At 37.9% G+C, this 19614-nt stretch overlaps 1 protein-coding gene across 2 annotated transcripts in view; it reads right to left on the bottom strand.

Annotated features, from left to right (window-relative positions):
* Positions 1-19614, bottom strand: part of LOC5505235 (protein polybromo-1) — a 37847-nt gene that overhangs the window by 10811 nt on the left and 7422 nt on the right. Inside the window, exons 4-39 of one of the 2 annotated variants that reach the window (XM_048728067.1) lie at positions 18906-19080; positions 18506-18525; positions 18004-18094; positions 17368-17522; positions 16871-16939; positions 16314-16412; positions 16036-16124; positions 15464-15585; positions 15067-15196; positions 14675-14744; positions 12462-12656; positions 11690-11917; positions 10983-11036; positions 10154-10231; positions 9727-9816; positions 9587-9650; positions 9323-9410; positions 9059-9161; positions 8931-8984; positions 7803-7970; positions 7537-7588; positions 6985-7067; positions 6781-6854; positions 6560-6599; positions 6355-6441; positions 6017-6232; positions 5301-5389; positions 5002-5068; positions 4593-4664; positions 4394-4495; positions 4173-4247; positions 3916-4071; positions 2065-2152; positions 1481-1556; positions 975-1147; positions 803-897 (exon numbers count right to left, since the gene is read on the bottom strand). In XM_048728067.1, the coding sequence (XP_048584024.1) occupies positions 803-897; positions 975-1147; positions 1481-1556; positions 2065-2152; positions 3916-4071; positions 4173-4247; positions 4394-4495; positions 4593-4664; positions 5002-5068; positions 5301-5389; positions 6017-6232; positions 6355-6441; positions 6560-6599; positions 6781-6854; positions 6985-7067; positions 7537-7588; positions 7803-7970; positions 8931-8984; positions 9059-9161; positions 9323-9410; positions 9587-9650; positions 9727-9816; positions 10154-10231; positions 10983-11036; positions 11690-11917; positions 12462-12656; positions 14675-14744; positions 15067-15196; positions 15464-15585; positions 16036-16124; positions 16314-16412; positions 16871-16939; positions 17368-17522; positions 18004-18094; positions 18506-18525; positions 18906-19080 (3687 nt within the window). Of the gene's footprint in view, positions 1-802; positions 898-974; positions 1148-1480; positions 1557-2064; positions 2153-3915; positions 4072-4172; positions 4248-4393; positions 4496-4592; positions 4665-5001; positions 5069-5300; positions 5390-6016; positions 6233-6354; positions 6442-6559; positions 6600-6762; positions 6855-6984; positions 7068-7536; positions 7589-7802; positions 7971-8930; positions 8985-9058; positions 9162-9322; positions 9411-9586; positions 9651-9726; positions 9817-10153; positions 10232-10982; positions 11037-11689; positions 11918-12461; positions 12657-14674; positions 14745-15066; positions 15197-15463; positions 15586-16035; positions 16125-16313; positions 16413-16870; positions 16940-17367; positions 17523-18003; positions 18095-18505; positions 18526-18905; positions 19081-19614 lie in introns of both variants that reach the window. The other variant, XM_032373640.2, reaches the window with a different exon arrangement.

Below are 19614 nucleotides of genomic sequence, written 5' to 3' on the forward strand. Positions count from 1 at the left end.
TCCAAGCCTTTTCACTCGTCCATCATTTTCATCCATCCGTTTTTTTAAATAATCGTAAAATTACTGAAATCTAGCGGCCTCAGCGGTATTCATTCGTCCTCACAATTACGATTAAGCCCTGCTTTTATAAAGTTGCTTTGTCTTGGAAACTCTCCGTTTTCCTATTTTTCTGGAACCCAGACCCTGCGATCGCGTTTCCTAGTTGGGTTTTCTGTGGTATACGATCAATAATAAGACCCCCAGGCACGTTTAGACCGCCCTGCATCTAGAATACTGCACTTGGCACCTTACTTTATGAATCCCCAACTAGTTTTGTTTTCTAGCTAATAAGTTGCTTTTTCAAACAGTGAGAATTTGCGCATGTGCAAAAGACGTCGTAGCACACATCTAATTTTATCTCCTCTCTTTTTATGGGTAATAAAATCATCGAGTATAGGATTTGAAATGACACAAACATGCCGATTTAAAATAAACTAGTTTTTCAATGCAAAATTATATATTTACATCCCACATGGAGATACTTTGCGATGGGGTTTTGTATCGAAATTAGGTTTACAAAGAGTGTTCGAGTGATTGACGGTGACCCACCACGATAATTCCTTGACTTATGCTTCGCATATCCACAAGTTAAAAAGGGGATATGGCGTGGGAATCAGTGGGCTCTTGTTGACAGTAGTTAGCCCTACCCTGAGTCTTGACGTATCTGACGTAAATGACTCTGGTCAGATAATAGGAAAAATGAACGTGTTGCCCGTTCGTTTTTGCACTGTGATCAGATCAGAGAGACTAGAAGTGGCTGTACCTTGAGCCCTTTCAGTTTTCTGAACTGTCCTTCCTCTTCGTCATAGCGAGCCTCGTTGAGGTACACATCCTTCTCTGCTATTTCTGTTGGGCGGCCTGTGCAAGTGAAAATGTTGGATATCATATGGTGCACTAATCCTCTAAAAATTAACTCTTGTTGAATGTGTACTTACATCTGACATAGTCCCTTAGTGGCAGCACCATACACTTGCCCATGATGCAAACAGCGGGACTAACTTCCTCCAACGAGCTCAAGAATACCTCCTGTTCGTAAAACATCTTGGAGGGCAAATGCTGAGTCTCCCCGGGACCGATGAACCATGGGCCATGGACCCAGCCCTCCCCGCTAAATGCATGGAAACATTTGGTTACAAACAAGTTACATGTCTCACTAGCACCATCGACTGGAATACAAACGTTGTTGTTTATGTTGCAGCTGTTGTTGTGATTGCGATTGTAAGGAAAAGTCGTACACATCATAAAAATTGCTCATCGTTTATCGTTTGTCCCACAAAGTACTCATTGGACCATTGAACGTATTGGCTATAGCTGCTAGTCCTTATAAGATAAAGTGTAGAAGCAGCTGGGCACATTTTGTTAATAACTGTGGCCCTTTTGGTAAAGTTTGGTGTTCACATTAATGTGAGTACATATAATGTATCCATGCTGACACCCTTACTTCCTGTCTGTCCATATCTTGTCAAGTCTCGCTATGTAGAGATAATCCTCGTCAGATCGGATGTACACACTGTCACCTAGATGGAGAAATAAAAGGAACAAGTTTTAACAAGTTTAAAATCGGTAGCATCGATAATTTTCAATTTCAATGATGAGGCATCTCAAGCACAAAGTGCATCTTAGGCAAAAGGAAGATGATACTAAATGCCGTCTCCCATAGAACCCAAGGCATCTTGGCCGGCTAGCACCGGTTTACTTCCCCAGCTACATCTCCTAATTTGTATTGCTTCAGTCTGTTCTGGGAGACTAAGAACCAGTCACAACACCTTATTTGGTATGAAAAAGGCTAAGCAAGCAATGACAATGATGGATATCTAAGGCTTTTCTGTATTTGCCTTAACAGAGTTAAACACAATAAAAATGCGTTTGGCTTTGGCCCTTTTTAGTTCAGCGCTTTTTCTGTGTATTACAGTGTTGTGAACAGGAAAGGTAAAGAAAACAATCTTTGTTGTGAAGAGTACCACCTACGTAAATCTTAACTTCCAACTAACAGTTACGAAGGTACAAATACAAACCCAATTCTACCTAGCTTGTAGGGCATATCTCGTATACACAGCTGCTCAAAATATGTACAGCCCTCCTCAGGATTTGGATAATTCTCAAGCACAACATTCTATCAAGAAAACGCAATACATACATGTAAGGGAAAAGCAATATGTTCCATAGAATGCTCCCTCAAAGACATGACGGAAAAACCTGGAAAACGCGCAATTCCAGATAGAGAGAGAAGACACAATTTCTTACAATGGCTATAGGTTCCTTGTATCACGGACTGATTTTCAAAACACAAATAACGTGAGGCTGAAGTGCACTTAACCAGATTTTGACTTTTTAAGATAATTTTTCCTTGATCATCATTGCCCTGTGTATCAGTTCAGGGACGAAAAGCTCAAATTTCAATGACACTTTACCAAAAGTCGCATCAATTTAAAAAAGTCGCACTTGATATTTTGTTTGCTATAAGTTACTAAGTACTCAGAGAAATTCTCCGCCTTATTCGATGTGAAATGGGCTTATTTGAAGCGTCATGTCATGTTTTTCCGTCATGCCTCCCTCAAATTGCATGATTAACTACTTACTAACCGAGGTTTGATATTTTCCGGTATGACCGAACGGTCGAGGTTAGTAAGTTGTTTATTATATGGCTTTTTAAAATAAAAATGACAAGAAAACAAATCAACTATCGCTTTCGCGCGAATATCGATTAGTTTATCGATCGATTTAAAAAAGGCGGGAAAACAAAAAACACTCGCGCGCTGCCAAATCAAAAATGTAAATGAGTGAAAAGATTCAACAACAAGTAATTGGTAGTAATTGGACGACTCTTGGAAGCTACAGGTTTCATCATAGATGAAGTTGATCCAAACAATAACAAAGAAAGCTGAGTTGTCAGTCTTCACGGCATGAATGGACTGTTTAGTTCGTAAAAATCCACGGTATGCAGAGAACAAACTTCTGAAGTAAGTTAAAATGAAAAGGCCAATCGCTTTGTGCGGCGTTTTGATTTGATGGAAATATTGCATTCACAAATAACAGGTAGTTCTTATCTTAAAGAGACTTTTCTGGGTCTTTACACCCCTTGTTATTTATCCATTTGTTTGTTTATCCGATATAAATAACTTAAGCTTTGTATTTTATGGCTATCGGTGGCGGCTCGTGATCTTATTGTTTTTCTTTGTGTCAAAAATTTCCTCTTTAAGACCTGTTTGTTTCTTGTTTTTGTTTTTTTGGTGGCTTCGGTTTTTTGGTTTATTTTGTTTTAGCGAAATTCGTGCAACTGAACAAAGCAACACAAAAAAGCTCACAAAATGTCCCGCTCCGAATACGGAAAAAGACGGCCCGCTGATTAAACATTTCTGTTTCTTCTGGGTGTTAGAATTCGCTACTCGAATGTTCGCTGTCGCTCGTTTTGCAGTTTGAAGGTGGAAAAATATCAAAAACCAAAAGATTGTGAAAAAAATTTTCGTAGGGCAATACGGAATTCCGTAATGCCCTCAGAGACGGGCAATACGGGAATGTCACGACTACAAATTAGCCAATCACAGCGCGCGTACTATCGTAGCCATATAATAAAGTCCTTGAGTGGAATAGTTTGCCAAGGTTTTGATGTCAAGGCTAACCTCAATGTGAACGTGTTGGTTTCTTTGGAATACGCCTAATGTAAAGAACACCCCAAGGAAAAAAGGGGTCGGGTGCTTGGTTTGCATAGTCAGTCGTTACATAACCTGGCACTTAGGCAGAGCTCTCAGGTGATAGGTGTTGTACACTCACAAATCAAGGCCAGCGACTCACAGACCTTATATGCAGGCAGATATTATAAGGATCCAATCCCAAGGCAACCATTTCAAAGTATATTCTCCCAGGCCATGGTCTTACCCGCCGAGTATCCACCTCAGTATCATCCGCATCATCTGTGTCCATGGCTTCCGTCTGGTCCAGCTTGTTAGGCGCAAAAACAGAGGACACCCGTTTAGGGGCCAATGGGGTATCTCTCACGATCAGTTTCACATTGGACGTCTGTGAAGGCCAGAGCTGGGAGCAATCAACAAATAATGAGTAATTTATTTCTTAAGGTGGGAGTAAAGTAAGGAATATATATTGTCTGGGAACTACAGTAGAAGGCTGTTAATCACCTTGATCTTCTTGAAGGATTTATTTCTGTTGGTGTACCTTGATTCGCAGACAAACACATCGTTATCATGAAAACCCTAAGATTAATAAAAAGATTTAAGTCATACAACATGCATGCACATGATCTGTATACACACAAACACATCATTAGCTTCGAAAACACACAAAAATATGGATATGTAGTATATATAGACTGTGCACATACAAACATGGGGATAATTACCTCTGGTTTCTGCTTGAAATACTCTTTCACGCTCATCACGTGACACTTTCCAAGAACTTTGCTGATTTTAGCAGGAGCAAAATAGTCACTCTTGAAGACTTCCTAATATGCAAAATGTTTGGATCATTAATTCTCTTCATCGAAACTCTCTTTGGGCACATCTGGAATATACTCATAAGTAAACAACTCACATACATACCTTTTCCAAGAACTTCCTCGTTGCCAAATGGAAGGTTTCCTCAGGTCGGTAGTACCAGTTACCATAAAGCCACTGGATAAAACGAAAAAAAAAAACATTTCATCACATTGTATGACATTTTTTGCACAATATTTTGCATGGAGTTCCTTTTCAGTTAATGAATTTAGCTATATAACGCACAGTAAAAATATCGGTACGATTTCTGAATGATATCGCTTCCTGCTTCGCTCAAATCTACCTATCATAAGTTGTGTGCCGTGGTCGGACATTAGCCATATGGCAACTTTTTAAGGAGCCTGCTATTCATTTGGCTCAATCACATTGTATTAACTTATACTAGCTTTGCAGGTTTAATCTTATTACATGTATTTATCATCCACATTTATTATGAAACTCCATATAACTGTACCTTTTCTCCACTGGTATCTACCCACAGTTTTTCAATCAGCACAACGTGAGGTTGGAGGTTGCTTTCCCTGGAAAATAAACAGTCCAATGAGATAAATACATTTTTGTTTTCGTAAGACCAATGGTACACCCTAAGAAAATAAATCAACACAAGGCTGTTTAATGGTATTTTTACGCATATGGGCCATTGGCCCTTTTATGAGGATGCTGAGTTCTCTGCGCCTACACAGACCATCTGGTTATTTTAAAGCTTGTCTGCAGATTTCTAGTCACACAATAGTACATCTTGACAACACATACCTTGGTTCAACGTATACAAAATCGCCCAACTGATATCTGTTACCATCCAGGGACAACTCCTCAACGCCTGATTCATCATTTGAAGCAGTCTGATTGTAAAAAGAGTAATTGGGAAAATAAAATCATCTTAAATGGAAATTGGAGAATACAGTCGTATAAACCTTAATGCCATTATTTGTCCATTAAAGTAGTGTTGAATAATTTGAATAGTTTTCACTGTGCAGTATTTGCAGAGGATGTGAATAGATGAGACCTCCCTGTCTTTCGTTTCTTTATTAAGAAGGCTTATCATTGCTTGAACAAGTTATCTCACTTTTTCAACTTGTTCAACAAGTCATATGACTTGTTCAAACAATAAAACTGATATACTGTGTATTAAAAACAAACAAACAAAAAATGTTTGCCAGGATCGGACTGAAAGGGGATGGCTCTCTTGCAAGTGGGCCATTGCATTTTTAAGCATAAAGAAAATCAATGGCAGGTGACCAGCATTCCTTGTCAGCCATGCCTTGTTGATGCTTTCATTGAAATAAACCATCTAAAAAAACATCTAAAAACAAAGTTTTTTTACAACATTTAACAATTTTGATAGTAAATATCGCATAGCTTTCTCAAATCAGCCGATGGAAATGGATGCTTGTTTGCACTTGGTATTTTGCTTTGCTAGGATGACAAAAATGCGGCTGAGCGAGACTCTTTAAATATACCTCCATTACCATGTCTGATGTAACAGTATTTTTCTCGAGCTCTTTCTGCTTTGCTTCTTCAAGGGCCTCCTGCTCTGCCTTTATCTTTCGCTCCTCGTCGAGCTCCTGCTGCAGATGTCTGCGGGTGACCAGCAGGGCGGGGGAGATGAGGCGCTCTCCCTCCTTGCACAGCTTGTCCCTCTGGGTGATGAAGTACACTTGTAGCTCCGAGGCATCGTCATACATCTAATAAAGATGAGAAGTTAACTGAACTGTATTGCAAGCACTCAGTAACTCTACATAGTTATAAAGTGTTGTGTCATACTACAAAATACTAATACTAAAAAACAAGAAAAAAGCATCATTACCTCACAATCTGAATGGCTTATCTTCCTAGCCTTCTCAAAAATGGAAAACATGTCTTCCTGAAATTTATCCAGTCGATGGTACTGGTACTGAAATGTAAAAAAGATAACAATAAAAACGATGATAAAATTAATGTCCGTTTTTGACAGTTTTACTAAATCACTGCCCTTTGTGTGCAAATCTTTTGCCCCTTTTTTCACTACTCACCCTCTTCAACATTTCCCCCATATTCTCCAAACTTATTTTCCTGCAGAAAAAAGGCACAAAATCTAGTCACACAAGCCTACAGTACATGTGTAATTTTGACCTTGGAGTCAGGAACTACCATTGACTTTTCTAAACATGCATGTAACCACTGTCTATCAGTTAGAATGACACCTAAAGCTGAGAAGTTTAAAGCTTTCTGTTACTTTTTGACAAATGTTAACCTTTCTCCACCAGCATCAGTATGTCTGACTGTAAGTTCCGCCAGAGAGTCACTATAACATCTCCCTTCCTCATCCTAGGGTACAAAGACAACAACATGACTTAAATAATCTAATGGAATACAGGGGTTTACATAAATAAATACCATAACATCTGCCTTCCTATATCCCATATCCAAGGGTATATGGTGAGCAAAATTGACCTACCACATGCTGCATGACTGAAGAGTATAGGGTCATCAGAAGCTTCTGCACCAGGAAAGACGCATTGGGAATCCTATTCTCATCGCCTATGGCATGAACAAGAAACACCAATCACCATGAGAATAGCCAGACGGAGCAGGTCCAGGGAACGACACGAAAAAGACAATTCAGACAAAGCAAGTAGCAGAAATGCTGGTTTAGTGCCCCTGCTTTAATATATTCCATCCCACCCCCACATACATAAGGCAAAAAGTGTTCAATATGCATCCCTTCCAACAAGTGGCCCCCTCCATTGAAAAATGTAAGGATGATTGATAATTTTGCAAAAATACAGTAATTTATCATTTATTGTCTTTTTTAACTAACTTTAAGAAATAACAGATATTAACATAAAGTCAGAATTTTGAAATAAACATCCTGCTTCCCACTTCAAATTGCCCCCTTGGACTCAAATAATTGTAAAGCTAGAATTCATGGTATGTAAAAAGTTGAGAATGTAATAGTGCATATGTACAGTATGTTTTAGGTCTTATATAATAGAGTGGAATTGCTTACCAACTAACTCTGCTTTCTTTCTAAGCAGAGACCTCAAAAGAGTGAGGGAGTCCTGGAAAATAACAGTGACGACAATGAAAACATGACACCCATCTCCAAATTCCTTTTACAACAGGGTGGCTATCTGTGTTTTTGGATAATAATATATTCAAATATGTGTGCACCCAACAAACAGCGCTATACTAGAAAAATATGCCATTTCAGTTATTTGCAGGTCGCAACACTCATGTCTCATGTGGCTGACAGAATGTCTAACAGAATTGTACCTTGTAGACTTGAGAATCGGGCTCATTGTATTTGCAGGCATTGTCAAACATCAGATGGAAGTCTGCCATAAAGTCGTCCAAAGTTTGGTACTGGTCCCCATTCAGCTTGGATTGGATCTTGGCCATGTCAATGGGCTTCTTAATCAGGGTGTAATAGTCTGGGTATTCCTAACCATCCAAAGAACAACTTGTTTAGAATGAATTTTTTTTTTATCATAACTTCTGGTTTGCAATAAATATAGTCACTACCCACTTTCAATTCCAAAAGAGCCGTTGTCAGCCACACCTTTATTTTCATAGTGAATTGGAAGAGAAATTTCAATCATAAATTTTGTATTGCTTTCCCAAATCAGCAGACTTAATGGTTTCTTGCACTTGGTAATTTGCTAAGATGACAAAATGGCGACTGACCCTTTTAGGCTATTACCATAAATGACCTATTAAATGCCCGGGGCGTTTATTAAATTTCGATGGTCTGAGGTGGGTGGGGTGTTCATTAGATAGGAGGCGTTTATTAGAAGGGGGTGTTCTTTACAAACTAAGAAAATATAACAAATCCAACAGGCCTGTAACCAGAATCAAAATTTCACCAAGGCAAAGCTAGCCACTGGATGATAAATCCAACAAAAGCAGGTGTTTTATCTCATACTTTTTAATAGTGAAACACTAAACATCAAAATTTAACCGAGGCGAGTGCCTCATTTGCCTCATGCTGGCTACGGCCCTGCCCAAGTGCAGTGGGGTTCTAGTCTCAGCCAGGATCACTTTAATTTTGCCTGCGTAGCAAGCGTTTACCGTGCGACGAATGCAATTATTTAACGGTGCAAGTATGCGGAAAAGAAAACAAGAAGTAGGGCTTATTCCTGGTGCTACACTGCGAGGACAAAACGAAATAAAATTGCTGACATCCTGATCTATTTCCGGAAGTCCTATGTCGTTTGTTTTTAAGCAGGGAAGGGGGCGGGGGAGGGGCGTTTAATAGAGGGGGCATTTATTAGAGAGGGGCTTTCATTACAAACTTGTAAGCTTAGGGGGGCGTTTGTTAGATAAGAGGCATTTTTTAGATAGGGGTCTTTTATTAGGTAATTTACGGTACCTGGAAAAATTAAAATATTATATTATACTTACAGCTCTTGAAGGAAGTTTTTGAAAGATGATGCATAGTTGTCTTCCAGAACCGTCCTGAGGTGTAAACAAATAAAGATTAATAAAAAGATACAAAGGATGTGACTGTTGTGCAGCATACAGTAACTCACCGTACAATCCTTGACGGCATTAAATAGTTCACGGCACAATTCTTTCAGCTCGCTTGTCGCTGATGGAACCTGGTAGTATTTTCTAGCAACACCTGGGGATGAGCTGGGAAAAAGACAAGAAATGACACATTAGTAACAGCTGATGAGATGGATAAATAAGGTTATCATTAGCACCAGAAGATCAGCTGGGAAAAGAAGACATGCACTAGAGCTGGAGAAAGAGAGAAGACGTCATAGATGCACCCTTGTTGTGTTGCTACTCACGATATCCGGCCTGACTTGGTGGGTGTTGGCAATTTAGACGAGACTCCACTGGGAGCTGGTGCAGGAGAGGCTCCTTCACTGGTTCCTACTATAGTATAAACAGAATACATATAAATATAATAAATATAATAAATATAAATATGTCTGGTGAAATTGTCCTTTCATTTTTCAAAATTATGGAATTATCATCCTTGAAAATTTTAGATGGTATTATATACTGTGCATATATGGTATATATCTCGTATCACAGAAAATGATAGTCACCTGGTGGGAGGGCACCAAGGGATTTCTTCTTCTTTCTCAAAACTTTCTCTAAGAGGCATGCATCCTGTAAAACAATCGTAAAGAGATGGTAGTCATTTCATGTCTATCATCACATCATCTTGAAACAATGTGTAACTGACCTGATAAACTTGTGATTCTTCCTCATTGTAATATCTTGCATTATCAAACATGACCTCAAAATCGAGCAACAACTCCTCCTCAGTAGCATACTGAAAAAATTTAACAAAGATATTTTTCATCAAAACCATTATACACTTAGCTCAATACAGATACACCAGGAACTGCTGAGATTGCACAGTCTAAGGTATCATATGGAAAAAGGGTACATTTTGATGGTCCTTCAATATGGAGTGATTTACTTCTTTGCTGCCAAGGAGGGGTACACACACATGTGCACCCCCCTATGTATGAACGCGCCTGATTAGCATTCAAGATTGTTATAGTGCAGAAGTAAATTGCACCAAAAATAAATAAGAAATCTCTAGATCTAAGGTGAAGTGATAACAAATTTTGTACTTCTTTGTGCCTCTCTATTCTTATATTTACCTTATTATCTCGAATGTTGCCCTCTATCTGAGATAGACATACAGGTTCAGAGATTACTTTGTAGTAATCTGGGTATTCCTGGAATTAAACAAATTAAATCATACAAGGAAGAGTTAATTTATATACAACTAAGTAAAACAGTTAGAATTGCACTAGTAAGTAATCCTATGTTCCCTTTAAAAAAAACCTTTATCATTTACAGTGTTCTAAAATAGTTTCAAAACATGAGATAATGTATGGACTGCACATGGTATTTTATCTTTAGGTAAATATCATGGAATCAAACATATGAGACCAGTATGGTTTATGATGTCTTCATCTCTGTAGAGTCTCTTACGATGGGTCTTGCATGCCCTATTTAACCATCTGATCAGTCACAAACAGTTCGAGATATTTCAAGCAATATTCTGTTCCTTTTGGAAAGTGATATAAAATCATATTTACAAAAGGAATTGCTTTGTTGTGTATGTATCACTTATTTTGTCTAAGAAGAAATTTCATCATTTTTATTATATTTTGGCCTACTAAATAATTATCCTAAACATAGGCACTTGCTAAATGTGTGACAGGTACGATTTTTGCAAGTGCAAGTGGCTTTGTTCTCTATTGCCTCTATTGAAAGTGAGAGTGTTGATTATCGATTATCAATTACAGTAGGGCCCAACACTTGTAAGAACTATAATGGGATCAGTATGGATTTGCAGTCTTCATATGGGTAGAGAGGCATATAACAGCAGGCAAACTGTTTCCATCTCACACCATACGACGCAAATTACATCATCACTTCCTCCATCAAGCATCAGACAAGTGGTCAAGTGTCAATTCTTACCTCTGATGAGGGAAGGTCCATAAAAATGGCAGATAAGTAGCGCCCACTCTCGTCCTAGTAAAAAGAATGAGCAAAAGTCAAATCAAATTATTTCTCAGAAAAAGAAACTCAACAACTTTCTTAGCAAGATTAACTGTAATGTAACTATACTTTTTTGGCAGCCAAACTGTAGTCTATAATACAGTAGATGTTGCTATCTAATATTCATTAGTTGTAAGTCCCTGATCAATCATATTATTTACTCTGGGTACATTGTCACTAATTTTCATATAAAACTTTACATTAGCAAACAAGTCAGAGCGTGGTGCAATGATGAAAGATGGAAGTAAAAACAAGTCTACAAAGAATTTCCTGAACCTAACTGAGGTTTTTCAACTCTAATTATTTTCTAATCTATAACTAGAATTGGGTTGAAAGGCCTGCAGTACAGTACGTGCAACAGCGACATACATGTAGCCAGGATTTTTAACAGGAGGGGGCCCAAAAGGGACTTTCAAGGCATTTTCTCCTGTATTTTAGATAATGTTTCATACATTTACTGTATTTTTGGCTGCTAGAGGGGGGGGGGGGGGGCTGGGCCACCTCCTGGCTACGCCCTGTACCACCAAGATCAGGAAACCATATTGTGGCACCTATACACTTGAAAGCACTGTTACTGTATTCTAAAAATACTTATGGTTGAGGCATTACACCAGAAGCCACAGTACCTGATAGTTAGTGACAGCTTTGAAAAGCTGCCTCATGCGCTTCTTCAGAATCATAGGATCAACCTCTTCTCCTTTCTTCTTCTTAGGCTTTTCCTTTCCATCAATAGCTACTTTCTTTTTCTTTTTCATCTCTTTCATCTGTTTCACTTGTGGTACAGGGATGTGAGGAGCAGGGCTAGCAACTGAGGCACCATCTGAAGCTTCGCTCTTCCTTGCCTTCCCCTTTGTCTATGGAGTGTACATGGCATGAGGTTATTAAACAGACATCATGCTGAAGGAAGATACATATGTATGGAGGTATCAAGAAGTGGTGTATGTTTTATGGGTTGGGACAAGGTTATTTTAGGAATCAGTATAAATTTGATGTCTTCATGTAGGATAGATGGGATATAAACAGCAGGCAAACTGTTTCCATCAAACCCTGTATGACGCAAATTACATCATCACTTCCTAAAATAATGCTACTGCTGAACAGTATACTATAAAAAATCAATACAAATATTTGCATAGCACCTGTTATACATTTTCTTAGGCCTTTACATTTACAATCTAATACATATTAAGAATGTTGGGACTAAGGAAAACAAACTTCTAGTAAGCCCACATAATAAATAATATATTATGTTCAGCAAGTCAAATTCAGGGAGAGAAACTGAAAGATGCTCCCAATGTCTCGACTAAGAATCTCTTATCTCCTAAATAAAAAAGCAGTTTAAAATTAACAAAGAATAGAGGAGGGGTACCATCTGTTTATGGTTTATGTAATGTGCACCTTGAGAAACTCGTCCAAATTAATTCCTTTGTCAGCCATCATTTGGACAATCTCAGTTTTCTTTTTGCTCATATGGTCTAGCATTCTTTCGGCATCCTTATAGAGCATGGAGTTAGGCTCATTGTAAGTCTTGGCATTATTGAAACACAGCTCTAGCTCTGTTTCCAAAGCCTCAAGGCTGTCATAAAGCCCACTCTGTAAAAGGAACATTAATTAAGGTAAATGAATAATTGTACAGCTCAACATAAGAACCCATCAATCCATCATAGACAAGAGAAAAAAAAATGTGAAAAAAATATGTTGGTTGCAGCTAGCAATGCTAACAAAATAACAAAGGACAAATAAACTTTAATTGAAGAGATAATATGTGACCCGGCAAGAGAAAAAGCGTTCGGGCTATAAATGAAATATATTGTTTGACGGATTATGCAGAACGCTTTTACGATATTCAGAACGATATCAGGTTTCTACGAGAAACGATCTCCAACATTTGCACGTGCATGAAGACATTTCTCTATTGTTATGTAGCAAACTGGTAACGCAATCTTGAAATAAGTTTGCTGCATAATAATAGAGCGCCATGTTATTCCCTTGCAAAATATCTCTGCACATGCAAATGTCTCCCAAGTCCACAACATGAATAATTAGAGGGTTTCCATTGATCACATAGGTTTTTGGCTAGGGATAGAGAATGGATTAAAACCACTTCATTCTCGATGTTGTATTTCGGGAAAGGGACAGAACTTGGCAAGTAACTGCATTGTAGGGTCCCCTTAACTTCACTAAAACGAATAAGAACGGAATTGCTTATTTGTCAATTTTTAAGCGAATACATTGAATTTTTAAGAGGATTCGAAATCTAAATAATAATTGTAGGAATTCGCTCTTTGGTCATCTCTAATCGAAAAAATCTATACCCTTGTCCTTTACGTACATATAAAGACAACCACTAAGCTCTCATGGGCTGAAGACAACAAAGGTGTATCTACTTGCTCTTAAACAAATTGAAGGATAACACAATGTTGCCCGAAACAAAGGTAGAAAATGGAGTATGCTGACAATATAAATTTACATGGTCAGTTTAGACTTGCCACTATGATCCCCATCATGCCTAAGTTATGTCTCTCCGCAAATTTAAAGAAAAAGTACAATTATTTTTGGAAATACATGGAAAGTTAATAAAATTTTGGTCTGTTTATAACTATAAATCAGTTACCAATAAATAAAATAACCAGTAGCACATTAAATACAGATGATTTAATATCATCCTTATTAATGAAATCGGACAAGATGTGAGACTACTAGACGTCAAGTTTATAAAGAGTAAATTTTTAAAAATGCTATAAAGCATTACTTGCAAGCCTCCTTACCTAAGAGTAGGATCTTCTGAACTCTCAGAATTTTAGAGAACGATCTTCTGAACTTTAGAGCAATTTTTCGAATTTGACGGGAACGAACTTCTGAATTTAAAAGACGTTCTTTCGATTGTGGTCCGGGAACAAGATCGTTTATGATCGATATAACGAAGCCAAATCGTTCCCTCATTATTAACAATATTGTTCCCTCGTCATAGAATAAGCGTTCGTTGATCTTCCAGATTTGTCCAAAAATTTGTTTTTTGCTAGTGTACCTTTTCCCTTGTCGGGTCACATATGTACAGCACTCAAGCAAAATATATACTGAACATAGATAAAGATTTACCCAACAAATGGAATCAGTATTGTATAGCAGACATGTGATTAGTATAGATTTTTGCAGATATGTGGGATCAGTATGGATTATGGCAAACATTGGATCAGTATAAATCATAGCAAAGATATGGGATCAGTATGGATTATAACAAAGATATGGGATTAGTATGGTTTATAGCAAACATGGGATCAGTATGAATCATACAGTAGCAAACATATGGGATCAGTATGAGTTTTAGCAGATATATTGGATCAGTATGAGCTAGAGCAGACATATGGGATCAGTATGGATTTGCTGTCTTCATCTGGGTAGAGTGGCATATAACAGCAGGCAAACTGTTACCATCTCACACCCTACGACGCAAATTACATCATCACTTCTCAAAGCTTTTCTGTTACAAGGGCATTATCATACTGTAGGCCTTAATAGTTTTATCCAGACTACTAATGTGAGACGGTGACCATGTTGAGTTATACATAGGCTTGACAAAATCATGATAGTATACGTAGGATATAGTATACCTTGATTTGAGATCTTATTTTCATCAGAGCTATAGGCTTTTTGATAACTTCATAATAATCTGGATAGGCTCTGCAATATATAAAAACACAAAACACATGAACAAATGAAAGCACAGTTATTGGAATAGAGGGTATCTCTAGCTGTAATTTACCATCGTTGGTAATTAAAATGAGAAATGTTTAGTACTTGTAAAACAACAATTAACATCATGAAACATATTGATCTAATGCACTTTGGTTTTGATTGCCCTTACTTGCCAGTGCGTACCACAGCACACCATGATCATGTGCCGAGATGATAAATAACATGGATATATCAATTAATCCTTTTCTGCTTTACACCTCCATTGGTAGTTAAGAAGATAATTTAGGTTCATAAACTCTAAACCAACCTGCGCGAGGGCAGCCTCAGGAAAGGCTCCACCATTGGTCTTCCTGTCGGGTCAGTGTGCTGATATATCTCATTAAATAACATCATCAGAGGGTTCTCAGCGTCATCCTCCCCACCAACGTCATCATCTCCTGCAAAAAAGATATACTGTAATATGCAAAAACTATGGACAATAAATAAATTAATTAATTAAATAAGCACCTCATCACATTTTATGGCTGGAATGTTGAATTACAATAGAACAGATGCAGCTTTGGCATAAAAGGCATAGAAGGCAGCTGCAATACGACGTTTGAGCTTATAACACAACTTGTGTTCTTGAAATTGTGGGTGGAAAACCCAATGCAGGGTTTTATATGATAGAAGTGTGAAAGTGCATGATAATTAAAGGCACATACCTCCAGCATCATCATCCTGGTCTTCCTGGCTGCCTTCTGTGGCTTGGTACATTGCCTGGTCATCTTCCTCCTCAAGAAGAGCACTTACAGCAGAGCTCACTCGACCAGAGCTACGACGAGCCCTGTCAGCACAATGTATGGTAAATAACATAATGGGAAAAGTAATTCCTACCAATTAAATCAGCATACCAAACATACATACCCTAAATCCTTAGTGCCCCATATTTTGTTGTTATGTCCCATAAGAGGATGTTTTTAGGGGAGGAACTTATTTCATGATCATTTCTATCTGAAAACTGCTTTTTAACAACATATAATAAATATTTCCCAAGCCCAATAACAAAACAAGCTTTTTGTTAAAATACTATGGCAAGTAGTATATTGTAAGCTATCATTTCTAACATACAGTCCCCCTCGTCAACAAAGTCTATTGAACACCAAGACACACACCAAGACATTTGGGGAGCATGCTTATTCAAGCAATTACAGGGTTTGCTGTCTAGTGCCAAGTACGCTGCAAACAGTCTGTGGACTGCATGGAAAGATGGTTCCTCTATAGATACAGTGCTTACTTTAGTCTGGAGCTGGATTTTGCTCCCAGCAGAGTGTGCTCAATCTCAGCCTTTTTAGCTTGGATGGTCTTTTTGATTGCTGATGCATCCTAATAAGTCAGAAAAGTGATTTCCAATGTTTGTATACTGTATGTTAGCAATATAAGCTTAGAGTTTACATACACTGTAAGGTAAATATATAAAGAAAAATAAGTGGTTTGGGTAAAAACTCTGCCGATAAATTGTTGGTTAAATTAAAAAATACTGAAAAATGTACTGTAGTAAACCCTTCTTTTTACCTTGTAGACTTGTGAGCCAGGCTCATTGAATGTATGGGCGTTCTTCACCATCACCTGAAGATCCTTTTCCAAGTCCTCAATAGTGGAATAGTATGAGCTCTATCACGACAAGAAAAAATGCAAAATGAACTGAAAATGAAATGAGGGGGTTTGGGGGAGGGGGGGAGGGAGAACCCCCCATTTGACTGGAAGCTCTGCTCTGAGCTACTGCTCTGCTTTATGGGTAAATGCCCCCCCCCCCTCCCCACCACCACCAGCTAAAAATCCTGGCTATGGGCCTGCAATCCAAACACATTGTTTTCATTTCGTTTTTAAAGGGTCTCTGTCAGACTCCTGTTGAGACCTATTTCTAATGTGTCATCTGATTTGGGGAAGCTGATGAACAAAATTTTGTTTTTAGATGGTTATTTTGAAATTTCTTCAAATAATATCTTCCAGTTTTGAATGAAATCCAGAACAAAGGTGCGGCTGTCAAGAGCCCTTTGACAGCAAATTGCTGGGCCTGACAGAAGAAAGAACTGTGTGACTTGACCATGTTGTTATAAGTAAATACTCACTCTAACCCTTGTACTGATCATCTTCAGATCAATAGGTTCTTTTATCACTGCATAGTACTCTGGATAAAGCTGAAAAAGATAATCAGTCAGTCACATCAATGATACATAGCAATGCAGGGCAAGACAGATTCTAATAAGTAGCATTGTCATCACCAAGTATACAGTACACCAATGGTTCCCGTTTTTGCTTTAATGAGCAACATTTTGGTGAATTCAATCAATGAAAGAGATCTTTTTTACACCCTGAGTAGCAAATTATTAGACTAAATAAAAGAAGCTATTTTCCAGTGATTAGTGTTTTCGTTTCATTTAAAGATTTGACTGGCGTTCTCTGGTGTGATGGCACAGTCATTTTTGTGGTTATTTTGTTTTAAATTTGCCACCCAGAAAGGTCACATACTGTAATCTTTTAGCGCAAGTCCCGTATTGAAAGAAGACACAACTTTATTTTCAAATGTAAACAATAACATAGGTTAATAAACATTGTTTAAGCTCACATCTTTGGGTGGAAGTCGCTTGAAGAGTTCACAGATGATACGTCCATGACTATCCTGCATCTCCAGCACAGCGCCGACCATCTCCTCATAGAACTGCTGACTGCTACTTGACAAGTCTCCCTCCGTAGATGACGACTCAGTATCATCCTCATCACCTAAAATGAAAAATCACATCTAATCAATGATCTTTTTTTACTTTTCTGCAATTATGATATCTCCTTGCTTTACAACTTCAATTTGTTGTCTTTTTTCAAAAGGTTGAGGTCTAATTAGGTATTTACAGGTGGTCCAGTGCATTAGCATGTCAGTGAATAGGGCCTTTCACCACAGGTGGCCCAGTGTGTTAGCGTGTCAGTGAATAGGGCCTTTCACCTCTAATGAAACAGGTTTGATTTCCTGGTCAAGACATGGTAGCATCTCTCTGTTTCTTGGCCCTGAATTTGAGTTGTTAAATGAATGCAAGCTTACTTGAAGTTTGTGTTTCTCAGCTCCATGATGGGTCATTCTTAATATGTATTAGGACTACAGTATGGAGCCCTTAGAACATGGTTTAAATCTGGCTAACCATGCCCCTCATTAATTCCAAGCCCTGACATCAAGCAGATATGCTTGCTCTAAGGGGTAATAATAACAAACCAGAAGGAAGGATTTTAGTTTTTGAAGCATCTTTTGGAGGACGGCCTGGTCTACCAGGTTTTCTTTTTTCCTCAACTTCCATTTCTTCTTCCTATTAAAAAAAGAAAGAGAAAAAAGAAAATAAACAAACAAAAAACAAGATATAAAAATATAATAATTATTTTTTATAAGATAGTGTATAATACAAATCATACAGTACCATCTTCTAAACAAATATAGATATACTGAAGTAAATCTATACTTGCATCACTTATATAACTTAGTCTTTGATGTGAGAGGAGCTTATTACATTGCATTCATATCCAGGAGTTACAATGAGAGGGGGCTGAATAAAAGAATTTAAGGAAGAGGGGGAAAGATAAATTGTTTTTTCAAAGATTTTCTTATACTTCGTTATACTTTTAAACTAAATCTCTGAAAAATGGGGGCGGGGTGGGCGTGCCCTGCCATGGATCCACCCATGATCTCAATGTACAGCAAGATTTATTAGACTTGTGCTTACCATAGCATCATCAGATTCATCTGTAAAAACATAAAATGCATAATTAAAAAATACAGTAAGATTGAAATTGGGTTTCAAAAGTACTGCAGGGTTAGTAGGGTTCCAGTTTGTCCAATTTATAAAGAACTATTGAACTATAATACACCTATTTTCAGTAAGGTTGCACTTGAAATTCAATGTACTGTAACCGGCAGTATTTCATTGGTAGCGTATAAATGGCTGAATCCTGGTATCTGAAAGCCATGCAAATGTCCACACGAACAGGAGTTCCTAAGCTACAGCTTTCGAAGCCTGGATTTTGCATCTATTGACGCTCATTTCATTTTTTTTTATAAAACTATATAGAAAAGGAGTTTTTAAAATATTTCCTGAAATTTTCTAGTGGAGTAAAACAACGTACCATTATCCCCTGAGCCCTGTTCCTCCTTTAATTCGTCAAACACTTGCTTTAGTTGGGTTGCATCCTGATACTCCTGTGAATCTGGCTTGTAGTACTTTAAAGCGTTGTCCAACAATAGCTCCATGTCAGCAGTAAATGTGCCAACATCTTCATACTCATCAGTCTTTAGGCGTTGCTAGGAAGATACCACAAATTTTATATTAACGTTTTTCACATACTGTTACAATCTTCTGTACAATCTGATTCAATTGGATTCGAGTTGAAATATGCTCCCTGAAAGTACAAATATTGGTTGACAAGTATTCACAACATTAACAAGAAAATTCAGGTAAGAATTATACAATTAATCCATCAATTTCAAATAAGGCTGCAATAATAAAATTCACTAGTCATAATGTAAGCTCCTTTGCTCCATGGAAACCAAATAAATAAGCCTGTTAACAATCAAATGGCTCTCAGGGACATGATTATACCCATGAACAGCAGTGGGTTATGACACATGGATTCACCCATTTATATGCTACCCATGAACAGCAGTGGGTTACGACACATGAATTCACCCATTTATATGCTGCACATGAACGGCAGTGGGTTACGACACATGAATTCACCCATTTATATGCTGCACATGAACGGCAGTGGGTTATGACATATGGATTCACCCATTTATATGCTACCCATGAACAGCAGTGGGTTACGACACATGGAT

The sequence above is a fragment of the Nematostella vectensis genome, chromosome 1 (assembly GCF_932526225.1).
Source record: "Nematostella vectensis chromosome 1, jaNemVect1.1, whole genome shotgun sequence".
Taxonomy (NCBI): Eukaryota; Metazoa; Cnidaria; class Anthozoa; order Actiniaria; family Edwardsiidae; genus Nematostella; species Nematostella vectensis.